This window comes from Bombyx mori, chromosome 26 (assembly GCF_030269925.1).
Source record: "Bombyx mori chromosome 26, ASM3026992v2".
Lineage (NCBI taxonomy): Eukaryota > Metazoa > Arthropoda > Insecta > Lepidoptera > Bombycidae > Bombyx > Bombyx mori.
The window spans coordinates 8,054,023-8,076,990 of NC_085132.1; the positions used below are offsets into that span (position 1 = coordinate 8,054,023).

Below are 22,968 nucleotides of genomic sequence, written 5' to 3' on the forward strand. Positions count from 1 at the left end.
CGATTCTGTTTTTTTTTTATGTTGCGTGACACCGTACACGTAGTGTAATAAGGCGAATTGGCAATCCAAAGAAAAAAATCCTTGAGTAAGTCGAGATAAGAAGATTTTCATTACATTGACGGGCCAACCGGCTCATCATCCACACGCCGTTAACTAATCGCGGTAATGGACGACGTTGACAACTGCCCGAGTTTTATTCCAGAGGAAATCCTCGGTGTTCTGAAATGGAGCACGCATCGGACGCCTGGGACATTGCGGCCGGCCTTGACCCAGCTGCTCCACGTCCCGAGCGAAGAGCTGGTCAAGTTCCTCCAGGACATACTGGACACGTTGTTCAGCATACTGACGCAGGTAGGGAACCCTTTGCTTATCACGTCAGAATCACAAATGAGCTACTGTCTATCATCATCATCATCATCATCTTAGGCCTTACAGCCCAGGGTGGGCATTAGCCTGGTCCAGTATGTCTCTCCAGACTGCTCTTTTCAGGGCTTTCTCCTTCCAGTTCCTAACACCGATAACTTTGAGGTCGCGCTCCACGCCATCCAACCATCGGAGTTTGGGTTACTGTCTATACATAAATAAACTCATTGGGCCATACATAAACTGCCTAGTTCGAACGAACATGAATGTATTACCTTGGCGGTATGGGCATACTTCCCGGAGCCAAAAAAGGCAATAAAGTATTATCTTGTTGTAAACTATGGAGGGTAGATATGGGACAAGTTGAAAAAGTGTCCACCTGTAAACAGCAAATTATTGTTGGGAGACTTTCCGAAATAGCCTTACTGTAGGAAGTGGAAATAATATGAATACAGCAGTTTTAAACACATCAAAGTTTGTTGGGTTGAACAGTGTGGTAGTTTAGTGCGCTTTTAAAATTCTTCCACTTGGTACTGTGGCGCCATCTTAATTGGCTCCCTCTCAGCGGACTCATTACTTCACTGAGATAGTTCTCCTTACTTCTACTCTCCATTAATGTAAACGAAAAATAATTCATTTTCTAAGTTTAATTAATGAATTATCGAAGTTTTATGAGCGCGTTATAAGAAGACTGTCGTAAAATGTTATTCATATTACATCATTTTTATGAAACACTAGCGGCCCGCTTTGGCTACGCGCGGGTCAACAAAAATTTCAACGATATTTGACGCTGTTTTATTTTTTAAATAAAAGAACACTTATTGCGGCATAACTATAATAGTTAGACATATGTTGTCGTGACACTTTTTGTAAATAATAATGTGTTCTACAAAGTCGTAGTACATTATTTTATTCTATCATGAATAGTTTTCGCAGGGCACGCAATGTAAAGAATATTTTAGGTAATTTTTTACACCTTGGGTTACATTATTAGAGTTTTAGTAAGGATCCCTAATTTTTTTCAAAAAAGATTATAGCCTATGTCACTCGGGAATAGTGTAGCTTCCAAACAGTGAAAGAATTTGTCAAATCGGTTCAGTGGTTTCGGAGCCTATTCAATACAAGCAAACAAACAAATCTTTCCTCTTTGTAGTATAGAAGACATGTTTAGTTTTGGTGATTTCGGTGGGAGTTTTAATTTTAGTGATTTATTCTTCATTCAAAGGTCGAAGAAGACCAAGAATATTATTCGGACAAGAGCTACGGCGTTCTAGTGTTTGAATGCCTGCTGAGGGTCATATCGCTGGTCGCCGATCACAAGTACCAGCATTTCCAGCCAGTTCTGCACGTTTACATAGACGAGAGCTTCTGCGACGCTTTGGCTTACGAGTGAGTTGATTTTATGCTTTCGATATTGAATGTGACAGTTTTTATTGGGGTTGATTTACTATCACAGTAAAAAAGTTCGGGATATCGATACCCGTGTTTGCGTGCGTTTGCCGCTAGGGGCGCTGTTCCGATTCCTTACAAATTTGAGTTAACTTTTACGCAATCGAGAACGTTAAAAAACTCGCACTAAGCACATCGATCGCTGTATTTCGATAAACCATACATACAACTAGGGATTGCCTCAAATTTTCTGGATTGATTTTAATACATAATGGGGTTTCTTTGACGTTAAAGTGGATGGTAAGATACGTATGAGACGAATTTGGAGTTAGTAAGTGCGTGAGTACGCCGGGCGAATCACACCGGAAGCTTCTAGTTTTTTTTTTTATTGCTTGGATGAGTGGACTAGCTCACGGCCCACCTGATCTTAAGTGGTTACCGGAGCCCATAGATAGACAATGTAAATGCCGCCACTCACCTTGAGACATAAGACCTCTTGTGAGTCCGCGCGGGTAGGTATCACCGCCCTGTCTATTTTTGCGGTCAAGCAGCAACGCGTTCGGTTTGAAGGGTGGGGTAGCCGTACTTGAGACCTTAGAACTTGTGTCTCAAGGTGGGTGGTGCATTGACGCTGTAGATGTCTATGGGCTCCAGTAACCACCTAACACCAGGAGGGCTGTGAGATCGTCCACTCATCTAAGCAATAAAAAAAAAACAAGTAACTTTGAAAGGACAGTCTGTCGTCGCAATAACTTAGAAATTCGTCACATTTGCTTTGAAATTTGAGGTCGGTACATGTTATAGTTTACGATCCTCAAATGCGTTTCGGTTTGAAGGGTGGGGCAGCCGTTGTAACTATACTGAGACCTTACAACTTATATCTCAAGGTGGGTGGCGCATTTACGTTGTTGATGTCTATGGGCTCCAGTAACCACTTAACATTAGGTGGGCTGTGAGCTCGTCCACCCATCTAAGCAATAAATAAAAAATAAAAAACCAGAATCTTCAACTTGTCGATCGTGGAGATACTCAAAACAGTTCTGAGCAACGACCTATTATTAAGAACACATAACGTCTTTTCGCATTAAAAGTGTACAATTTCCAAAAATATTCGAAATTGAGTTAATATGCGGAATCATTTAGTGTTAGTAGGTACCAGTATTTTTCTCATAAATACTGTCAAAAGAGCGTTGTTTTTTTTTTTTTTTTTAGTTTACCTATAATATTTTGACTACCATTAACAAAATTAATATATTATTTTATCTTACTTTAAAAGACAGATAATGTAACTGGTAAAAAATAAAAAATAAAATGTTACAAAGATGATTAATATTAAAAATATCACATGTTAAACCGTTAAAACACTCTCCTGTAAAATTAGTAAGTTTTGAGATTATACAGTTTTAATGCTAGAAGACGATAAGAGTGTTTTACACCTAAGAAAAGTATGAGCTCGTCCACCCATCTAAGCAATAAAAAAAAGCCGTGACGTAACCGTGTCCAGGTCCCTGATAACGGTGATGGTGTGGGTGATCCGGACCGCGAACAGCAGCGAGGCGGCCGTCAAGCGCCTGCTGGTCTGCATGAAGTGCGTCGAGAGTCTGCTGCGGCTGGTGGTGCGCTCAAGGCAACTCCGCAGCGCTCTGGGCGACAGCGCTGCTGACGACGGCTTCAAGGCGCTATTCGATGTGAGCCTTTGGAAGTAGTTGGTTGATGGTTGTAGATCGGGTCACCAGTTCCGGGCGGTACAACGAGTCCGTAATAGGATAGACAGCTTATTCCCAATCACAGACAGTATATTAATATTTAACTATAGTAGAATTATTTTGTGCGTGCAGCTTGGGTCATAAAAGATCGGAGCGGTGAAGCGAGTATTTCGCTCTCTCTTCCACTCACGAGTCTTATGGACGGGCATAGTGATGCGCATTGTTGTTGTCGATAAGCGTTATCGATAGTGTATTTAGTTTTGTCATTTTGTTGGTTAGTGATAAAAATGAAAGAAGACATCACTAATCGAACACTTACGACTAATTATATTTTTTTAACTGTGGGTAGTTGTTAAAATAAACGCGGACTGTCGGCAAAATCATGTTACAAACAAAGCTTATTATTGTAATAATAAAATAACTCACGCACATACGTGTTGAATCACACGAAGAAGGCATAAACAGTTTTCGATGACGTCGACCTCACTCACAAACTTGATTCTTATTGTTACGTGTTGGGGTTCAGGTTTAATAAAATTATACCGAATTACAAGTTAATTTACGTTGTGGATGTCTATGGGCTCCAGTAACCACTTAACACCAGGTGGGATGTGAGCTCGTTCAACCATCTAAGCAATAAATAAAAAAAAATAACACTGTATTGAACACTTAAAACACTCAACAAACACTTTAAAACTCTCAATTCGCTTGTTCCGCTTCGCTTCAGGTGATCCGTTCGCTGTTTCGCTTCGAGTGGTTCCGATTACTAACTGACTGCGTGCCATCCCTGCAACGCTTTATAGTCGATACCTCATCCCTAGAATTATCGAGAATACTCCACACATCCCTACCATTGTGTTTCCGCTATCTGACAATAGATGGCGTTGTAATTCTCGAGCGTTCTAGGTGCTACTAAATCCTCCAATACTCGTTCGACTATTCGGCAATAGATGGCATTACTCTTACCGGCGTAACATTATAATTATAATTGGCGAGTGACAGGGTTCAGTGTTGCGCAGTCGTTGATTAACACATTTGTGTGCACAGACGCTTCTAGAAGCGCTAGTGTGGCTGATGCGGTGCGGCGAGCACGTGCTCACGTGTCAGGGATCCGCGCTGAAGTACTTCCCGCACGCGGTGCCGCACATCATCAAAGTGTACCCGGACACAGAGCTCTGGTAAGATCGAATTCAAAATAAAAATTTGATGTTATAAGTAACACGGGTCAACTCCAAATTTGACTTTGATTGCAAAGCATAAAATTTCGATATTTCAGATCGTTAATTAGACGAAAAAAAAATACATGGCATGAAACAGTTTGCTTTTGAACTTTAATAAATCGACCACATATGAAACAAAATGCATCAGCATCGTATTTACACTTTCGTGACATTTTAAGTTTTTCTGGGCTTGTACAAAACGCCTGATCGTTGTTTATGACTCGAGTGCCATCTAGTGGTAGTGGTCTCTGTGTAAACGTAAACACCCCACTCTCATAGCGCGGCTTTTTTAAAGTATTAAAGTTTATAAAAAAATTGAAAAATGAGTATTATTACTATAACTATCACAAAAGCAAACTTTATACAAAAAAAGGTACATATTTTATTTTCCTTTTTGTGAATAATTAACCGGAAAACCCTAATATAAACGTTAGGACGAAGAACGAAGTTTTTTTTTGTAGAGTTGTGTAATTTATCACCACATACATTATCAAACATTTCCATTACTTTATTTGAACGTCTAACCTAGTAACATATTAAAATTTCTATGAATAGAAATTATTGTAAATATTAAATTTTTTATAATATCTTCTCCGTTTAAATTACTATAACTCGAGTTATTCAAATCCATTTTTATTATCCGGCAGACTTCGTAGTACCTTAATCGATGGGGGGGGGGGAGGGTTCACATTAACGAAAAACAAAATTGTTATTTTTAATTCCGTTTTTTTGATTGTTTAATTCCGAGGATTTTCATACTTATTTACCTTTTAAACCTTCTCTGGACCTCGACAAATAATAGAGAATCGGGTACTTTTTTCCCGCGTGCTAAGGGACTAAAAGCGAACTTTTCATCCCGGTTGAAAAAATACCATTCTGATCTATAGAGGCATATCCAATTGAACTTAATATTTTTTATTGTTTTTAATGTATTTATATTCAATAATTTAATCTAAAAACAGCAATCTAAAGATTGAGATTATAAGAATTAGATTTAAAAATCACATCGCAAAAAAAAAAAATTACCAATAATAATTGTATGTATGTAAGTATGTTAAATTTGATCTCCCCCAGCGCATACATAATCCGTGCATTGGATGCGTTGCCCCTTTGTCGTCTCGGCACTCAAAGGATGCTGGCGTTACTAGAGTTGGTCCGTGGACCACTGTGCGCCGCGCCGGCTGCCAGAGCTTTGCTGCTGCCGCATCTCGCAGCCACACTTCGAGCTTTGTTGAGGGATAAAGCCGAGGTGAGTTGTGACGGATGCAGGGTAGGCCGATTTCAGTTGTCACTCGAAGTGTATGTGTTCACTTATGTTCACGAGCGCTCACGGTTTGGGAAGCCTTTTTGTTTACATTGAAATACTTGTTGATTGATACAGGTGATGGTTCTAGTACAGAACATAATTGGCCTTAGGTTACTTAACCAAAGTCGATAAAATCGTTAGGGATGTGAAAATCTGAAGAATTTCTATTATAAATAACAAAAATTTCATTTAGTCAAATTCAATGTTCTCGACTCCTGTGAGTTGTATCAGTTGAATTTACACAAAAATACACAATCACAAAAATAATTTTATTTAAAAAAAGAAAATTCAATAATTTTAATCAAAAAAAAAAGACAGGAGTCGACTACACAATAAAGGCTGTAATCTGACGAAGCATGTTGCGGATAATAACATGTACTTTTAGGTTAGGAATATTGTGTTCTTTTTTTTTATAATAAATAAATAAAGGCATCAACTGTCCACTTTTTAAATAACACAGTACGTAACTTTCCCGCCTTTTCAGCCGTTTTCAAAGTGGGCGATAACGCCCCCTTGTGGGCGCTGCAGGCCTAAAGGGGGTGGTAAGAGATCAGGCAAAAAATGGGGGCGTTGGGTAGAGGCTTGAGAGGCGATTAGTAATTTCAACTGGGAGGACTCGCTATAGTGCTTTTTAAGTAGGTGAAAAAATGGGGGCGCTAAAAAATAATTTATTCTCAAAGTAGACAAAATAAGTTCGGGAAGCCCTGGCGTAGATGAACCGCCCGGGTCAAGTGATCATGTATGCGATGTATAACGAAAATTTTATAGAATTAGGCATTTCAGGGTATCCTTCACGTAAAATTGAAAAGCTTTATATATAGTTGCCAGGTTCTTCAAACCATCAAATTCTTCTTAATTTCGTGGTAGTCTATAGGGTGGCAGACTAATAGGATTTAAGATAACTTGACAGTTCGCAAAAAATTGTTCTATCCTTCGCCAATGCAGCAGAGGTCTGTTTCTTCTTTTTTATGCATGGCAATTGTCTTTTTGCGACGCCTTTGTTGCCAGTGTTTTCTTATATATAAAATTCTCTTGTCACAATGTTAGTTACCATACTCCTCTGAAACCGTTTGACCGATTTTTATGAAATTTTATATGCATGTTCAGTAGGTCTGAGAATCGGCTACTATCTATTTTTCATACCTCTAAGTGATAAGGGTTGTCCACCCTTAACATTTATATTTGATTTTTTAGACGTATTTTTTTTGTTATAATGAGGCATTATGTGATTAAATGAAGTTTTTTTTTTCTACACTAGAAATTCCCTAGAAATCTTATATATGGGCAAAACAACGTTTGCCGGGTCAGCTAGTCTTATATAAATGTTCGATATATTAAATACACGTGTACATATTCTGTTATATGAAAAATTATACATTTGAGTTTTTAATCGATTTGGATGAAATTAAACGAAACGAGATCAGGTTATTTGCTGAAACTATTCTAGTGGAGTCATTAAAAAAAAAAAAAAAAAACTCCAAATTGTACATTTTCACAAATGGTAAACGACTGTTATGATAGTTAAACCATTTTTATTAAGCCCGAAGAAACTATAAATTTCCATAATAAAACAATACGCACGAGCAAAGCTCGGTCATCATCTATTGTTATTAATTGATCGATTGTTTATTGAGTGATATGTGCTTCAAATCATATCGTTGAGTACTTCGACTGATGCCGGACAGGTAACTGAGCGTACGGGCTCAGCTTGAGAGAATTGCTAACACTAGCCCTATCAAGAGCAGTGCTTTGCAGAATCTACCACCGGATCGGAAACGCGACCCACTGAGAAGATCCGGCGAGAAACTCAGTGGGCTGTGTCTGTTTATGGGCTAGTTCACTCGTCGAACTCTTCGTCGTATTCGACGAGGACGGTAACCGGTGTCAACGCGCCCCTATTACATACAAGTAATCATGTAGATCATATTTTTTGCGGTTTTTATTACGCGATGCTCAATCCTTCATCGTGGAAACTTCTTGTGAGCATTTGCTATGACAAAACGTGAGCTATGAAAGGTTTATGTCAACTCCGAAGTTCTGATTGTAAGTTGGTCTTTTCAACAAAACACTGTCCATTAGTGTGGTTGATTAAGCAAAAATAAATACTAATTAATTAGTTGAAGAAACAGTAACACAGAATATTGTTATAGAATTAGAATAGATACCAACTGAAATCGGTCTTGAATTTTTGATTCCATAAAAAAAAGTTTTTTTGTAATATATATCTAAATGTTTCTTTGCAATAGAATCAAGTGATCTTGTACACAATTTTTTCGAAGATCATTGAGTTTTAAATTTTTTGTTTATATTTTTTTTGTTACCATATATATTTGTGACGTCCGTTTTTTAATGGAGCTTAAGATGTTTTTAGCGTAAGTATAAGTTTAATTAAGGGCTAGTTCGCATCGGGATTGCTTCGCGAATACGAACAAGTGGTGTTATATGAGACGAACATTCTTGCGTATCACCCGAACTATGTGGCTACGTCATTTGATATACACACGTATGACGTAATCACTAACCGAGATCAATTACTCCGCTATTCGTATTCGAGAAGCTACCCTTGTAAAAGTTCTAATTTTTAGCCCGAATATATTACTAGGAAATATTAATTGAATACAATTAATAAACATATTAACATCCATTTCGATTCCAAGGCATTCACTGTTCAATTTCCACGGTGTGAGGAAATGTTTTTCGAAGTCGGAAAAGATTAACTATTCCGTGATATAAATTCAAAATTATATTCATTACTTTTAGTTATGGTAATTTCGTGTGTCTCACTTGAAGCGAATATTAGGTATATAATAATCTAATATGATCAAATCTGTAAACAAATAGGTACAGAGAAAACAGTTGAGTATATTACTCTCCTGTGTGATTGATGACTTTAGTCAGTAGACTTCAGTGTTGTCAAGAAAAATGTCATTAGAAAAGTAAAAGAGCATATCGCACCTTTAGAATTGAAGTGGCTAACTAACTTTTTTTAAAATGAGTTTTATATTTATAACCTCTTAAAGACGTGTATTCTATTAGCTTGTAATTTTTTTTTTTTTTAATTAAAAACCAAATTTATGTTAGTTAGAAAAGCTAGTTAGAAAAGAACAAAGTACACTTTCCGTCTCTTTTAAAGAAAGCGCATCCTGTAAGATATGCTCCCCAGGGCTTAAAGTATTAAAATCAAAACTGAAAAATTACAAAATTCCTCAAATATATTTTTGGCGTTTATACCAAAAAAAACATCAAATTTGGATTAAGCCACCTCTATTCTAAAGGTGCGATATGTGTAATATAGTTTAGTGAATACATAAAATGAGTATAAAGTGATTGGATTATCAATCGAATTTCGATCACAGAACCAACACAATTAGACACAATTTTGTATGATCGTAATTTCATAACCTCCCAAACTCCATTATCGCGTCTTATGTTCCATTATCTCACACCCTATGGATGCCGTATCGATCAATTTAATGTTTCCTAATAAAATCACGTGAACAAAGTGTTCGTCAATAACATTGTGTACGTCCCGTGTTCAAAGCCACTGTGTAATGGTATGTAAGCACCTCACTTGTTATGTGTTAATGTTTGGTCTCTGTCGTTCGGTCGATAGTATCGATTTGTGTATAATCGATTTCGTTTAGTCTCTTTAATTCGGACTGTCGAGTGGATGTTCTCAAGAAAATTATCTGTAGTCATAACATAATAAATAAACTAAAATAGAGATAAAATGATATTTATTGTGTAGTGTCTAAATAGACTTAAAGTTTATTTGAGTATAATCGATTAAAATGCTTTCCGATTCGATACGAATCGATAGTATTGACTAATTTTACGACAACGAAGTACATAATGTTCGTGTAAGCGGAATCAACACGAGGTAAGCACAGCACGCCGATGCATGAGGCCCGCCCACACACATTTAAATGTTGTCTTAATATGTCATAGTAGAGTTAAAGATCAAAATATTTAAAGTTCTTTGGTTTCATTGTGATTTTGACTGAACTCGCAAATGCTATAATAAATTTAATTTTGATGGTAATTTTAGTAGCATATCGAGGGTAGAAAGGTTGTTTGTTTTAATTGATATTTCGCTTACTACCCGACATTTATCTTTTTAACACTAATCATACTAACACTTACTGGTACTTGTCTTATTTCTACCATAGCGGGTAGATAACGATGTACGACAAGTATTACTCAAAATAAACAAAACAAAACAAAAAAAAAAAAGTATAATAACTGTAGATTAATTGAGTCGACTATTATCAAAGGCGGCAATGTGACTTTTGGACAATTATTGGTAAATCAGAAAAACGAATTATTGACTTTGTATTCCATTGGCAGTCACAAAACTCTTCTGAACGACATCTTAGATAAATAACAGGTTAAGTATTAACCTTTATTTAATGCAGGTTTTGAACCGTATTCTTTGAAGGAGACGATTGTATTCAAATCAATCTGTATTGACATATCAATAACATTTTTTTGTCCAAATGCACAGATTGCCACCTTTGATAATAGACGACTCAATTGGTAAGAAAAAGTCATGAAATACGTATACATATTTTCAAATTTTTCAGACAGAATTCAAAAGCTTAAAATGGGTCATTTGATTCGCTATGGTATGTTTAGTGTTAAATAAAGGTGCGTTCTATTTGGTATTAGCAACACCAGTTCGATGTTTTTAATTGAACTTCAATTAAGTTTACCCCATTCAAATAGCAGAAGCAGATTTTTTTTAAATATATTTTTTCCTAATTTTAAGCTTTAAATGGCTCTCTTGTAAAGTTGCAAAAATGTCGCTAAAACCAAAAACCTCTCGAAATTATTAAATAGATCACTGAATGACCAGTGAATAAAAACAAATTCAATTTTGGACATAAATCACAATGAGAATAAAGTTCATTGCCATATATATGTAAATGTAGTCGTCGCTAGTTTGAATTCAATTTCTATCTATTCCATAAAAAAATCGAAACATTAATCGATATTTTAAACTAAAGGTGTTTTAAACATAGTTACTAACCGTATTACGTAAAATGCATGCAGTAGATTTGGTAGGAGCTAAAAGACGAACAGAAAAAAAGAAAATATATAAAAAAAAAAATTGTCCCCCGTCGCACCCGCATCGTGAGATGTGCACACAAATGTAAGTTCTAACTCGATTATGAATAAATACCAAAATCACCTGTCACTGTAAAAAAAAAGTCTAACCTATCAATCACTATTTTCCTTTATTAATATTTATTTATAACTAATCTCACTTTGTGTGCGAGCATGTAGTGTGTTCACGTGTGTTCATGTAGTGTTTGGCACAGATCGTAAGCGAGGTTAACAAATCAAGACGTTTGGGAAACAAAAAAAAAGAAATAGCGTTTATTTTTCTGCTTCCTAGTCCAATGGGCAGTTAAAATCGGCTAATTACCTATTTAAGTACCAGTTAAGTTACAAAAAACAGAGATCACGATTTCAGTCATAAAAATGAGCTATCGTCTTTTAATTATGTAACTAAAAAAGTGCTATCAACCCTAAAGATAAAGATTACTATTGACTTTATTTGTTTGTTAGGCTTTGTTTGTTTGTTTGTGATATATACACGATCGATATTTTATTGTCGTTTGAGTTTAAACTTTATACAGCTCTTGACGATTCAGGTCTGATATACATAGTTAATGTATGATGTATTGATACACGTACTTTGTGAATTATTTGGCCGTTGATTCACTAGTTTTAAATAATAGTAAAATATTTCAATATTACACTCGTAAATAATAGTAAAATATTTCAATATTACACTCATATGTAGTACAATTTTTTCTAAATTAAAATTGATCAAGCTCTAATCATAATACAACGGGAGATGTAACCTTAGAAAAAAAAACTAAAGGACCCATCTCATAAAAACGTTAAGATTCCTAAAAAGTCGGTATCGATCTTATAATGTTTATGAAAAAAATTCAATTAGAATGACGCTTTACTAATATCCGTCTTCTTGTGTGTCTGTCTGTCTGTGTGAAAATTTAAACTAACATTTTCTTATTGTCACACGTTATCGTCTGTTTTACGTATATTATTATGTTCATATGTGTTTTTTTTATATATTATTTTTGTGTATCGCTCACATATTTTATATTTACATTATTATATGTAACTACGTTTAATCTTATTACAATATGATTTATTTTTTTACTATAATTAGGATAAATTTCCGTTCTTAACCTTATAACGATAACGGTGAATATCTCTTCTTCAATGTAACATGGCAACTTTGCAATTGATGTTTTTTTTTTTTACTTTTTTTTATTAAAAATTAAAAAAGCAACAAGCGAGCCATCGATGTCGCTTGAAAACTAAATTGTGTGCAAACTCTTGATGTGTTGCATGTTTGACACACGACAGCTGTCAGTTTGACGTTTGAAGTGACATTTCGAAACTGACAGCTACCGCGTGGGACGGTCGATCATTATTAAAACTTAATATGCTTTGATGGATTTAGAATGAAGATTCAAATATTTTTTTACACTTTTTTAATAAATGTTTTTAATTTTTTTTCGTTAATAATGGTCGGTCAAGTGTTTGTGTACGTTTTAACTAATGCCCGAATTACGGAAATAGAGTCGGTTGCAATTCGATATCTAACTGAATTGAATCTAGATACACGTCTATTCTGGTATTTTTTTTCTTAGATATCAGTGACTTACAGCTTCTTCACTTTTTTTCCAAATTGAGTTCTCGTAAAGCCCTAATTTGAGGGTAATTCAATACAAAAGTATAAATGGGAATTCATACTAAATTAAAAATGTCGATAAGTTTTCAATAGATGCTTCTGAAAATCTTTAAAAAGATATCCATGAAATTGAAGACAGTAATAACAGACGATGGAAGGTTCACGTGAAATCGCACATAAAGCATTTGTATTACGGGCGTTAGTTGCGTGCACTAGCTTAGTGTCGGGTGTGACAGTGGTACCGCGAGACGGCGCTCAAGTTGCGATTGGTTGGCAAGGCAGCGAGACTCCTAGGCGAGGACACTGCGAAACTACACGATCCAACGCATCACCAGCAAATCGTATGTATAATAACATTATGATATGATATAATATAAAAATGATATGATATAACATAATAATGATATGATATAATATAATAATGATATGATATAATATAATAACGATATGATATAATAACATTATTGCTTCTACACGCGGCTGGATAAGGGCTATGCGATTGTGATAGAGAGAAAAGAAATGACACTTGTAAATTTTAGAGCGTCTAAACCAGGTTAATCGTTATTATAGTACAGGAGACCGTGGAAGATCGACCGTCATCTATCAGATAACCTGATGAGACTTTTTTTTTGATCATATATAATTTATTAACAAACATGCATAACTTGACTGTTTAAAATTTACATAGCTATTTTTAATAGTTTTTAATATTTGTTTTTTCGTAATAGGTTAATTAGATTTAGCTTCGTATCGAGATATAGAAGGGAAGATATGAAGTTATAATAGGTACTTGTTGTTGAGAAATAATGCTGATTGTGTTGGGATTGTCCAAAAGTATTACTATTGTGATTATGGATTACAGTTGTTAATTTAGAAGTTGTGTGCTGTGCTTTTACGGGCGTTTTATAGTGTCGATTCGACTAATTCTGACGCAAAGCTCTTATTCGTGCTTATTTGAGACAGCAAAAACATCATAAATAGTTCGTGTTCACGATATATATTGTTTTTGTATTAATTAGATGGCGAGATTTCAGATGATGCATATCAGTTGAAAATTAAAAACTCACAAAACTTACTTTACGATGTTTTTCGTTCTCATATTATATTACCATGTACATAACTATCGGTTCGCGATCGTATCTCGCATTGAATTTTAAACGACTTTCGTAATTTTGGAATATGGAATTCGTTTAAAATTAAAACATGCTTAAACATAATCTGCATACATTTTACGCGGTATGGTGTCTATGAACAGTTTTAGGAATATATATACTAATAAAGCTTTTAATTTCAAGCAGCCTACTCGAAGTGTGTGATCAAGGTTTGTTACTTAGATAAGAACCGGTTAAGGTTACGAAACACAGAAGAACAATATTCTTAAATTTTCAATTACATTTAAAATAAGCTCAGAGTTCGAACGATTTCCATTTAATACGTATCTGAAATTGATGTAAAATTACTCTTGAAATCACTAAATTATCGAACACAACGAATGTTCGAGTTCTTTACTTGTTAAATATTATTAACTGCAAATACTCCCGACTCGTAACATTAGTTGGGGCAATATCGATTAATGAGTTTTAGTTTTTCGTAATTAAAATATAAAATCGCATCGAAACGAAAGAGGTGTGTTAACAAATTAAGCATCAATCAAAATATCTAGATTGGGACGAGTATCTTTAGCGATCGCTTGTTTGAATTGTAAATCTCTGGTTAGGTGGAACTCTGCGTGGAAACCTTAGGCGAGGTGTTGACGCTACTCGCTCGCGATGACGTGGGGCCCGTCGAGAATGATCGAGCGGAATTAGCTAGAAGACTACTGCCCACAGTGCTGAAAACGGCCACCGTGATGATCCAAGAGAGGGGGACCGAGGAACATCCTAGTTCGTCCAATGAGAACATTGTTGTGAGTATGCGTTACTCGCGTTTATTGAATTGAGACCTTTAGCGCCATTGTGATTTGAAATTCGATGAAACGAAATAGCGACACTAAAAAGGGACTGACATATCCTGACTGACTCGGTGGTGCAGTAATTAGCGGCCCTGACTGATGCGCCAAGGGTCGTAGGTTCGATTCCCACAACCGGCAAATGTGATTAACAGGTTTGTTTGCTCTTAGTCTGGGTGCTTATTATCTATATATTTAAACGTATATAAGTATTTACGTCAGTTTCTGGTATCCATAACATAGGGGATCCCAAGTTGGGGCCGGATGATCGTTTGTGGTTTGTTTCCAGTTATTTAATATACTAATACATGTCTCTTCAAATACGTGAAAACAACAAACTGCATAACCGTTTTTGTTTGAAAAATCGTTGACAAAGCTAGCAAATGGTAGCTAGCAAATGCTGTCTTAGGATGAATACGGAGGCATGGGCTATTTTATTTCTATGCTTAAATGGATGAAGCAGCTAATGGCCTACCCACTTTGCAATGGCTATCGAAGCCCGTAGACCTAACGTGGATGCCGCCACTCACCTTGAGACACGAGTCAAAAGTCTCAACTGCATTCTATAGCGGTCGTCACATTCTTCAAGAAAGAACGCATCCTTAGTTCAAGGCATAAACTAGTAGAAGAGTGGAATCCGTGTATTTACCACCCACAATAAGTTTTGCCAGTAAATATCAGTTGGTGATCGCAATATGCTGCTATGGTACACGGAGAATGCTTCTGCCCATTCTCCAGTGGTTCCTTAGTCATCTTCCACGTTATATATGGAAAGAGATGTGTTGTGCTATTCTGGGCTATCACAGAAATTATATTGCTACGCGAGAGCTCGGGTGTAGCGACGCTCTGACTCTTTTTGGCAATTTTGTTTGTTTCCCCAAGATTTTTCTAAAACCTAGAGCATATTATTAAAGTACTAGCTCGCTGGGCATTTCAACTTAACATTATTATTTCTCACTCCCACAAAGATTCTCATCATTAACGCCCCCGCAACTGGCGTAGGGAGTCCCAACACTCATATAAATACTAGCCTATCCATTATTAAGTACATGTATTTTCTACACGGATACCAAGTTTCAAGTCAATCAGATGCACAATTTAGTAATTATAACGGAACATCCGTAAAAACAACTGTAGATTTATATATTAATATAGATATAAAGATATATTTTATCAAATTTAATATGATAAACAGTATTTTTCTTTTATTTAAAACCACAACAGCGACGAATAGTTTCGGTACTGGTCGACATGGTGCGACAAATGTCCGAAGATCAGTATTCTATGGTGGTGAAAGCGCTTGAAGTGGAAAATGCCGGCGGATCGGGCTCCCTAGTCGACGACGCGCTGGGCCTGATAGTGATGTTGGTTCAGCGACCGGTGTTCAGACCGCACTGGGCGGATATGCTACATCTACAGCATTACGTGATGCTTCATGCTCTGAGGTAAGAGGTTTGAAGGTTTGAAGTTTAATGTCGTCGTGGCCTAAAGGATAAGACGTCCGGTGCATTCGTGTTGAGCGATGCAACGGTGTTCGTATCCCGGAGGCGGGTACTAATTTTTCTAATAAAATATGTACTTAACAAATGTTCACGATTGACTTACACGGTGATGGAATAACATCGTGTAATAAAAATCAAACCCGCAAAAATTGTGTGGTGGGATGGTACTGGTGGTGGGATCTCTTGTGAGTCCGCACGTGTAGGTACCACCGCCCTGGCTATTTCTGCTTGTGGGGTAGCCGTTGTAACTATACTTGAGACCTTAGAACTTATATCTCAAGGTGGGTGGCGAATTTACGTTGTAGATGTCTATAGGCTCTAATAACCACTTAACACTAGGTGGGCTGTGAGCTCGTCCACCCATCTAAGCAATAAAAAAAACAGGTTCTTAATAATAAATCGTTGCTCAGAACTGTTTTTAGTGTCTCCGTGATCGACAAGTTGAAGATATTCGATTTGATCGTGAACTATAACATGTACCGACCTCAAATTTCAAAGCAAATGTGACGATTTTCTAAGTTACTGCGACGATAGATTGTCCTTTCAAAGTTACATTTTCCTTTAGAATTGACGAATAGATTCTTTCAACGGTAGTTCTTAGTTGAAAACTTAATTTGGTGTCCACAAAAGGCTGCTGTCAACGACCATTCAAGACCGCCTCAACACGGCCGAAGACACGGAGTCACTGGCCAAAGTCCGCGCACAATGCAAGGCCTGGTTCAGTGCCGGGGCGGCCCTGGGCACGTCGGCGCCTCTCCAGCTCGAGACCTTGACCGCAGCGAGGAAACAACGCGTCAAGCAACTGTACGGGGACATAAGAAGGGGCTTAGCGCAATGCCTCAGCGACATGTGGTACAGCTTGGGTATGTATTACCTATTATTACTGCCGTGAAGCAGTAATGCGTTTCGCTTTGAAGGGTGGGGCAGCCGCTGTAACTATACTGAGACCTTAGAACTAATATCTCAAGGTGGGTGGCGCATTTACGTGGTAGATGTCTATGGGCTTCAGTAACCACTTAACACCAGGTGGGCTGTGAGCTCGTCCAACACATATAAGAAAAAAAAAGTTATTGTCATATACATGTATTATGACCTCACCTTGTATATGTGTGGTCTCCTAATCGGATCGGGCCAGTGAAACAGCTGATGGCTTCACACAAACTTGATTTTTATTGTCTTTCTTAATGCTAGTGGTCCCTCAAAATTCGACTGTAATTACTAACTTAAACTATAAGCTTGAACTTGAAGCTTATTATGGTTCAATTGTCAAATACTAATAAACTTATATAATCACAGATGCCGCCAAGATAACACTAGACAAATAATATTAAAGACAAACAATACTAATCTATTCTCAATATGACCACAGACTAACGCCAGGTGAGCTTTGACCGTGTCCGCCCATCTAAGCATTAAAAAAAGAAGTAAACTTAATTGTAGTTAAATTAAAAACATCTATGGGGGTTGATTGCTTCCCGCTTCCGTAGGTTTAACCCGCGATTCCCTACAAGTAACCCCTGGGTGGTGCAAAACGGGAGCCGAATACATAATCGGTGGTAGGACTTGTCCGACTGGCTGGCGACCACCCTCCAACTAGAGTCCGCCGCCAAATAGCCTAGCTGTGTTCCGGCGTGTGGGTTGGAGAGCCAGTGTTATTCCTACCCTTTCCTCTTCCTTGTTGGGGGTGAATCTTGGCGATACCTGGAACATGCGGAGCAGACGTGCGTGTGAGCTCGCGGGACGTGATTGTTTGACGGGGGTATAGGGAGACCCAGTGAAACGGTGTTCGCCGCCGCCCGCCGGTCAGTTGGGGACCTGAACCCGGGTGTCACTACTAAACTCCGCCCCGGGAAGCTGTCCCGCCAACCGGTGTAAAATCCTGTCGTGCGGTCGTCGTGCCGGAGTCGGAGACCGGAGTGGATCCCGGCGATCGCACGCAGGGTGGACTGGGGGCCCTTCCATGCCCTGCGTCAGTCGCTCACGCAACCCGTGGTCGAGCACGTACTGTGCTCCGCGCTTTATTCAGGTATTGTCACGATTTCGCCTCGAACATCCTACCCCGCCCAATCCCACTCTCCAAATAAAAAAATATATTAAAAAATGAAAGTTCGAAAAAGGAAAAGGGTTTTGTCGGCGACTCCCCATTCCACATTTAATGTGGATTTCAGCAATGTAAGGGGTCTACATAGCAACCTCGACGCCGTACACCACCATCTTGAGACGGCGCAGCCTGCCCTTCTTTTTCTGACGGAGACGCAGATATCTGCTCCGGATGATACTTCGTACCTTGAATACCCCGGCTACGTATTGGAGCACAACTTCCTGCGTAAAGCCGGGGTGTGTGTATTCGTCCGGGCTGATGTCTGTTGTCGCCGTCTACGAAGCCTCGAACAACGGGACCTGTCCCTCTTGTGGCTGCGCGTAGATCACGGGGGCTGTACCCGAGTCTACGCGTGCCTGTACAGGTCCCACAGCAGTGATGCAGGTTCAGCTCTGATAGAGCATGTGCAAGAGGGGACTAACCGCGTGCTTGAGCAGTACCCATCTGCGGAGGTGGTGGTTCTTGGAGACTTTAACGCTCATCACCAAGAGTGGTTGGGGTCCAGAACCACTGACCTCCCGGGTCGGACTGCCTACGATTTCGCCTTGGCCTACGGCCTCTCCCAGCTGGTGACACAGCCCACCCGTGTCCCAGATATTGAGGGGCACGAGCCTTCTCTGTTGGACCTTCTGCTGACCACCGATCCAGCCGGATACAGTGTGGTGGTCGACGCTCCACTTGGATCGTCTGATCACTGCCTTATCCGTGCTGCCACACCACTCTCTCGTCCTAGTCGTCGAACGACGACCAGGTATCGAAGAGTTTGGCAGTATTTGTCAGCAGATTGGGATGGATTGCGTGAGTTTTACGCATCCTACCCATGGGGGCGGTTCTGCTTTTCCTCTGCTGATCCTGACGTCTGTGCGGACCGTCTTAAAGACGTGGTGCTCCAGGGGATGGAATTGTTTATTCCCTCCTCTGAAGTGCCCGTTGGGGGTCGCAGCAGACCCTGGTATAACAATGCCAGCAGGGATGCTGCACACCTCAAGCGGTCCGCATACGTTGCATGGGATGATGCTAGGAGACGTCGGGATCCTAACATCTCAGAGGAAAGGCGGAAATATAACGCCGCTTCCAGGTCCTACAAGAAGGTTATTGCCAGGGCGAAATCGGAGCACGTTGCTAGAATTGGCGAGCGACTGAAGAGCTATCCCTCTGGGAGCCGTGCTTTTTGGTCGCTCGCCAAAGCTGCAGAAGGTAACTTTTGCAGGTCTAGTCTCCCACCACTACGCAAGTCCGATGACAGTCTGGCCCATAGTGCGAAAGAGAAGGCTGACCTTCTGGTCAAACTCTTCGCCTCGAACTCGACTGTGGACGACGGGGGTGCCACACCACCGAACATCCTCCGGTGTGATAGTTCCCTGCCGGAGATCTGCTTTACACAGTGTGCAGTCAGGCGGGAACTCCGACTCCTGGACGTCCATAAGTCGAGCGGGCCAGACGGCATCCCTGCAGTGGTTCTGAAAACGTGCGCCCCTGAGCTGACGCCTGCGCTAACGCGTTTGTATCGCCTCTCTTATTGCGCTAACAGGGTTCCGTCTTCATGGAAGACTGCCCACGTCCACCCTATCCCCAAGAAGGGTGACCGGTCGGACCCATCGAGCTACAGGCCTATCGCGATAACTTCCTTGCTTTCCAAGGTGATGGAGCGAATAATTAATATACAACTCCTGAAGTATCTGGAGGATCGCCAGCTGATCAGTGACCGACAGTACGGTTTCCGTCACGGTCGCTCAGCTGGCGATCTTCTTGTATACCTTACTCACAGGTGGGCTGAAGCCTTGGAGAGCAAGGGCGAGGCTCTTGCTGTGAGCCTTGATATTGCGAAGGCCTTCGACAGGGTCTGGCATAGGGCACTTCTGTCGAAGCTACCATCTTACGGAATCCCCGAGGGTCTCTGCAAGTGGATCGCTAGCTTTTTGGATGGGCGGAGCATCACGGTCGTTGTAGACGGTGACTGTTCTGATACCATGACCATTAACGCTGGCGTTCCACAAGGTTCGGTGCTCTCCCCCACGCTTTTCATCCTGTATATCAATGACATGCTGTCTATTGATGGCATGCATTGCTATGCGGATGACAGCACGGGGGATGCGCGATATATCGGCCATCAGAGTCTCTCTCGGAGCGTGGTGCAAGAGAGACGATCAAAACTTGTGTCTGAAGTGGAGAACTCTCTGGGGCGAGTCTCCAAATGGGGTGAATTGAACTTGGTTCAATTCAACCCGTTAAAGACACAAGTTTGCGCGTTCACTGCGAAGAAGGACCCCTTTGTCATGGCGCCGCAATTCCAAGGAGTATCCCTGCAACCTTCCGAGAGTATTGGGATACTTGGGGTCGACATTTCGAGCGATGTCCAGTTTCGGAGTCATTTGGAAGGCAAAGCCAAGTTGGCGTCCAAAATGCTGGGAGTCCTCAACAGAGCGAAGCGGTACTTCACGCCTGGACAAAGGCTTTTGCTTTATAAAGCACAAGTCCGGCCTCGCGTGGAGTACTGCTCCCATCTCTGGGCCGGGGCTCCCAAATACCAGCTTCTTCCATTTGACTCCATACAGAGGAGGGCCGTTCGGATTGTCGATAATCCCGGTCTCACGGATCGTTTGGAACCTCTGGGTCTGCGGAGGGACTTCGGTTCCCTCTGTATTTTGTACCGTATGTTCCATGGGGAGTGCTCTGAGGAATTGTTCGAGATGATACCGGCATCTCGTTTTTACCATCGCACCGCCCGCCACCGGAGTAGAGTTCATCCATACTACCTGGAGCCACTGCGGTCATCCACAGTGCGTTTCCAGAGGTCTTTTTTGCCACGTACCATCCGGCTATGGAATGAGCTCCCCTCCACGGTGTTTCCCGAGCGCTATGACATGTCCTTCTTCAAACGAGGCTTGTGGAGAGTATTAAGCGGTAGGCAGCGGCTTGGCTCTGCCCCTGGCATTGCTGAAGTCCATGGGCGACGGTAACCACTCACCATCAGGTGGGCCGTATGCTCGTCTGCCTACAAGGGCAATAAAAAAAAAAAAAAAAAAAAAAAAAATCTAACCGTTAATGCTAATATCAAACAAAAGGCACCTTTAATTATAAAGATAAATGCCGCTTAAAACGCCTTTCACCTGTCGAAATCATTTCGAATGCCTGTGCTCATCCGTGAGCACTGAAATTGTATTCAATTAAAATTAATTTAATTAAAATATTTATTTATTTATACTTTATGCACAAAACAAAAGTTGTACACAGGCGGACTTAATGCCATGGGCATTCACTTCCAGTCGACCATAGGGTGGTGCAGAGATAATAATGCATGGTAGGTGCATTAACAAAAGAATAACAAACAACAACAAAAAGCATAAAAGAACAAAATCAAAACAAACAATTTCCTTAAAGTAATATCTCAGTATTATAGAATACATATATTATTATACTAGCGACCCGCCCTCGCTTCGCTTCGGAAACATTAAAAAACACATGAAACCAAAAAATAAAATAAAAAATAAAATAAAAAAAGTAGCCTATGTTCATCAGGGACAATGTCGGCTTCTAATGGAAAAAGAATTTTTTAAATCGGTCCAGTAGTTTCGGAGCCTATTCGAAACAAACAAACAAACAAATATTTCCTCTTTATAATATTAGTATAGAAGTGTATTTTTATCTTTAACAGGCGAACACAAGCGCTCCTTCATACCGTGCCTCGTCACTCCGTTCCTCGAAGTCAGTTTCTTACGCGACGACGAAGTCAGGAACACTACAATACCGATATTCTTTGACATGATGCAAACAGAATACAACCACAGTGTTGCCGGAGGAGAGAAAGGTAAAAGACAAATGTGCGCGTACAACTTCACGCACGTGAATGAAGTGAAACTTCTTTTTCGTTGTGTAGTATTGTGGTTTTCTTCATTTTTCATCCTTAAATCAGATTGCTCTTGTAATAGAGAATGCTGTGTATAAGAGATGCTACACCTTTAACATGTATATTATATATATGCACAATTTTAGTATCCTGCTCTCCTCTAAATTCTCTATAAGTGTGAGAAATTTCATACTCGTCCGTCCGCGCTATTTTCGTAAAAAGGGGTACAAAGCTTTTGCTTCACGTATTAATATATAGATTACTAGCGACCCGCCCTCGGTTCGCTTCGGAAACTGTAATTTATTATTGATTTCTCCACTATTTAATGGATGTTATTATACATATAAACCTTCCTCTTCAATTATTCTATTTAAAAAAACCGCATCAAAATCCGTTGCGTAATTTTAAAGATTTAAGCATACATAGGGATATAGGGACAGAGAAAGTGACTTTGTTTTATATTATGTAGTGACTAAACGATGACCAAGCTTTGCTCGGTTTTTGGAGTTTACTCCTTAAGAATCGATTTACATATATAGGCCCGGGGTATGAAAATTATGGGGACCAAAATCGTACTAGCATGTCACACGAAATGCGTTATGCGCCTGATTGGCTCCTGATTGCGTGATGCGTGCGCGCGCCAATCAGGAGCCAACGCGCGGCCGCGTTATCGCAGGTGACGCCGGGCTGCTGCGCCGGCAGTCCGCCACAAAGCCTCGTACTGATCGCGCGTTTCTCTCATTATTGTATTTTCATATATTTGTTAGTCGTTTGTTTTGTGTCTCGTTAATTTGTTAATAATCTGTAGTGTATCGTGTTGTCGTAATATAGAACTATTTCTCGTATTGTTTCGTTT

The 22,968-nt window shown here is 39.5% G+C and overlaps 1 protein-coding gene across 3 annotated transcripts in view; it reads left to right on the plus strand.

Moving 5' to 3' along the window:
• Nucleotides 1-22,968, plus strand: part of LOC101746084 (dedicator of cytokinesis protein 1) — a 69,012-nt gene that overhangs the window by 25,394 nt on the left and 20,650 nt on the right. For 2 of the 3 annotated variants that reach the window (XM_012691517.3, XM_012691522.3), the window contains exons 14-23: nt 203-351; nt 1,589-1,752; nt 3,257-3,440; nt 4,506-4,636; nt 5,753-5,927; nt 12,951-13,055; nt 14,432-14,620; nt 15,887-16,107; nt 16,795-17,027; nt 21,921-22,073. In XM_012691517.3, coding sequence (XP_012546971.2) covers nt 203-351; nt 1,589-1,752; nt 3,257-3,440; nt 4,506-4,636; nt 5,753-5,927; nt 12,951-13,055; nt 14,432-14,620; nt 15,887-16,107; nt 16,795-17,027; nt 21,921-22,073 — 1,704 coding nt within the window. The remainder of the gene's footprint in view (nt 1-202; nt 352-1,588; nt 1,753-3,256; nt 3,441-4,505; nt 4,637-5,752; nt 5,928-12,950; nt 13,056-14,431; nt 14,621-15,886; nt 16,108-16,794; nt 17,028-21,920; nt 22,074-22,968) is intronic. The other variant, XM_012691525.3, reaches the window with a different exon arrangement.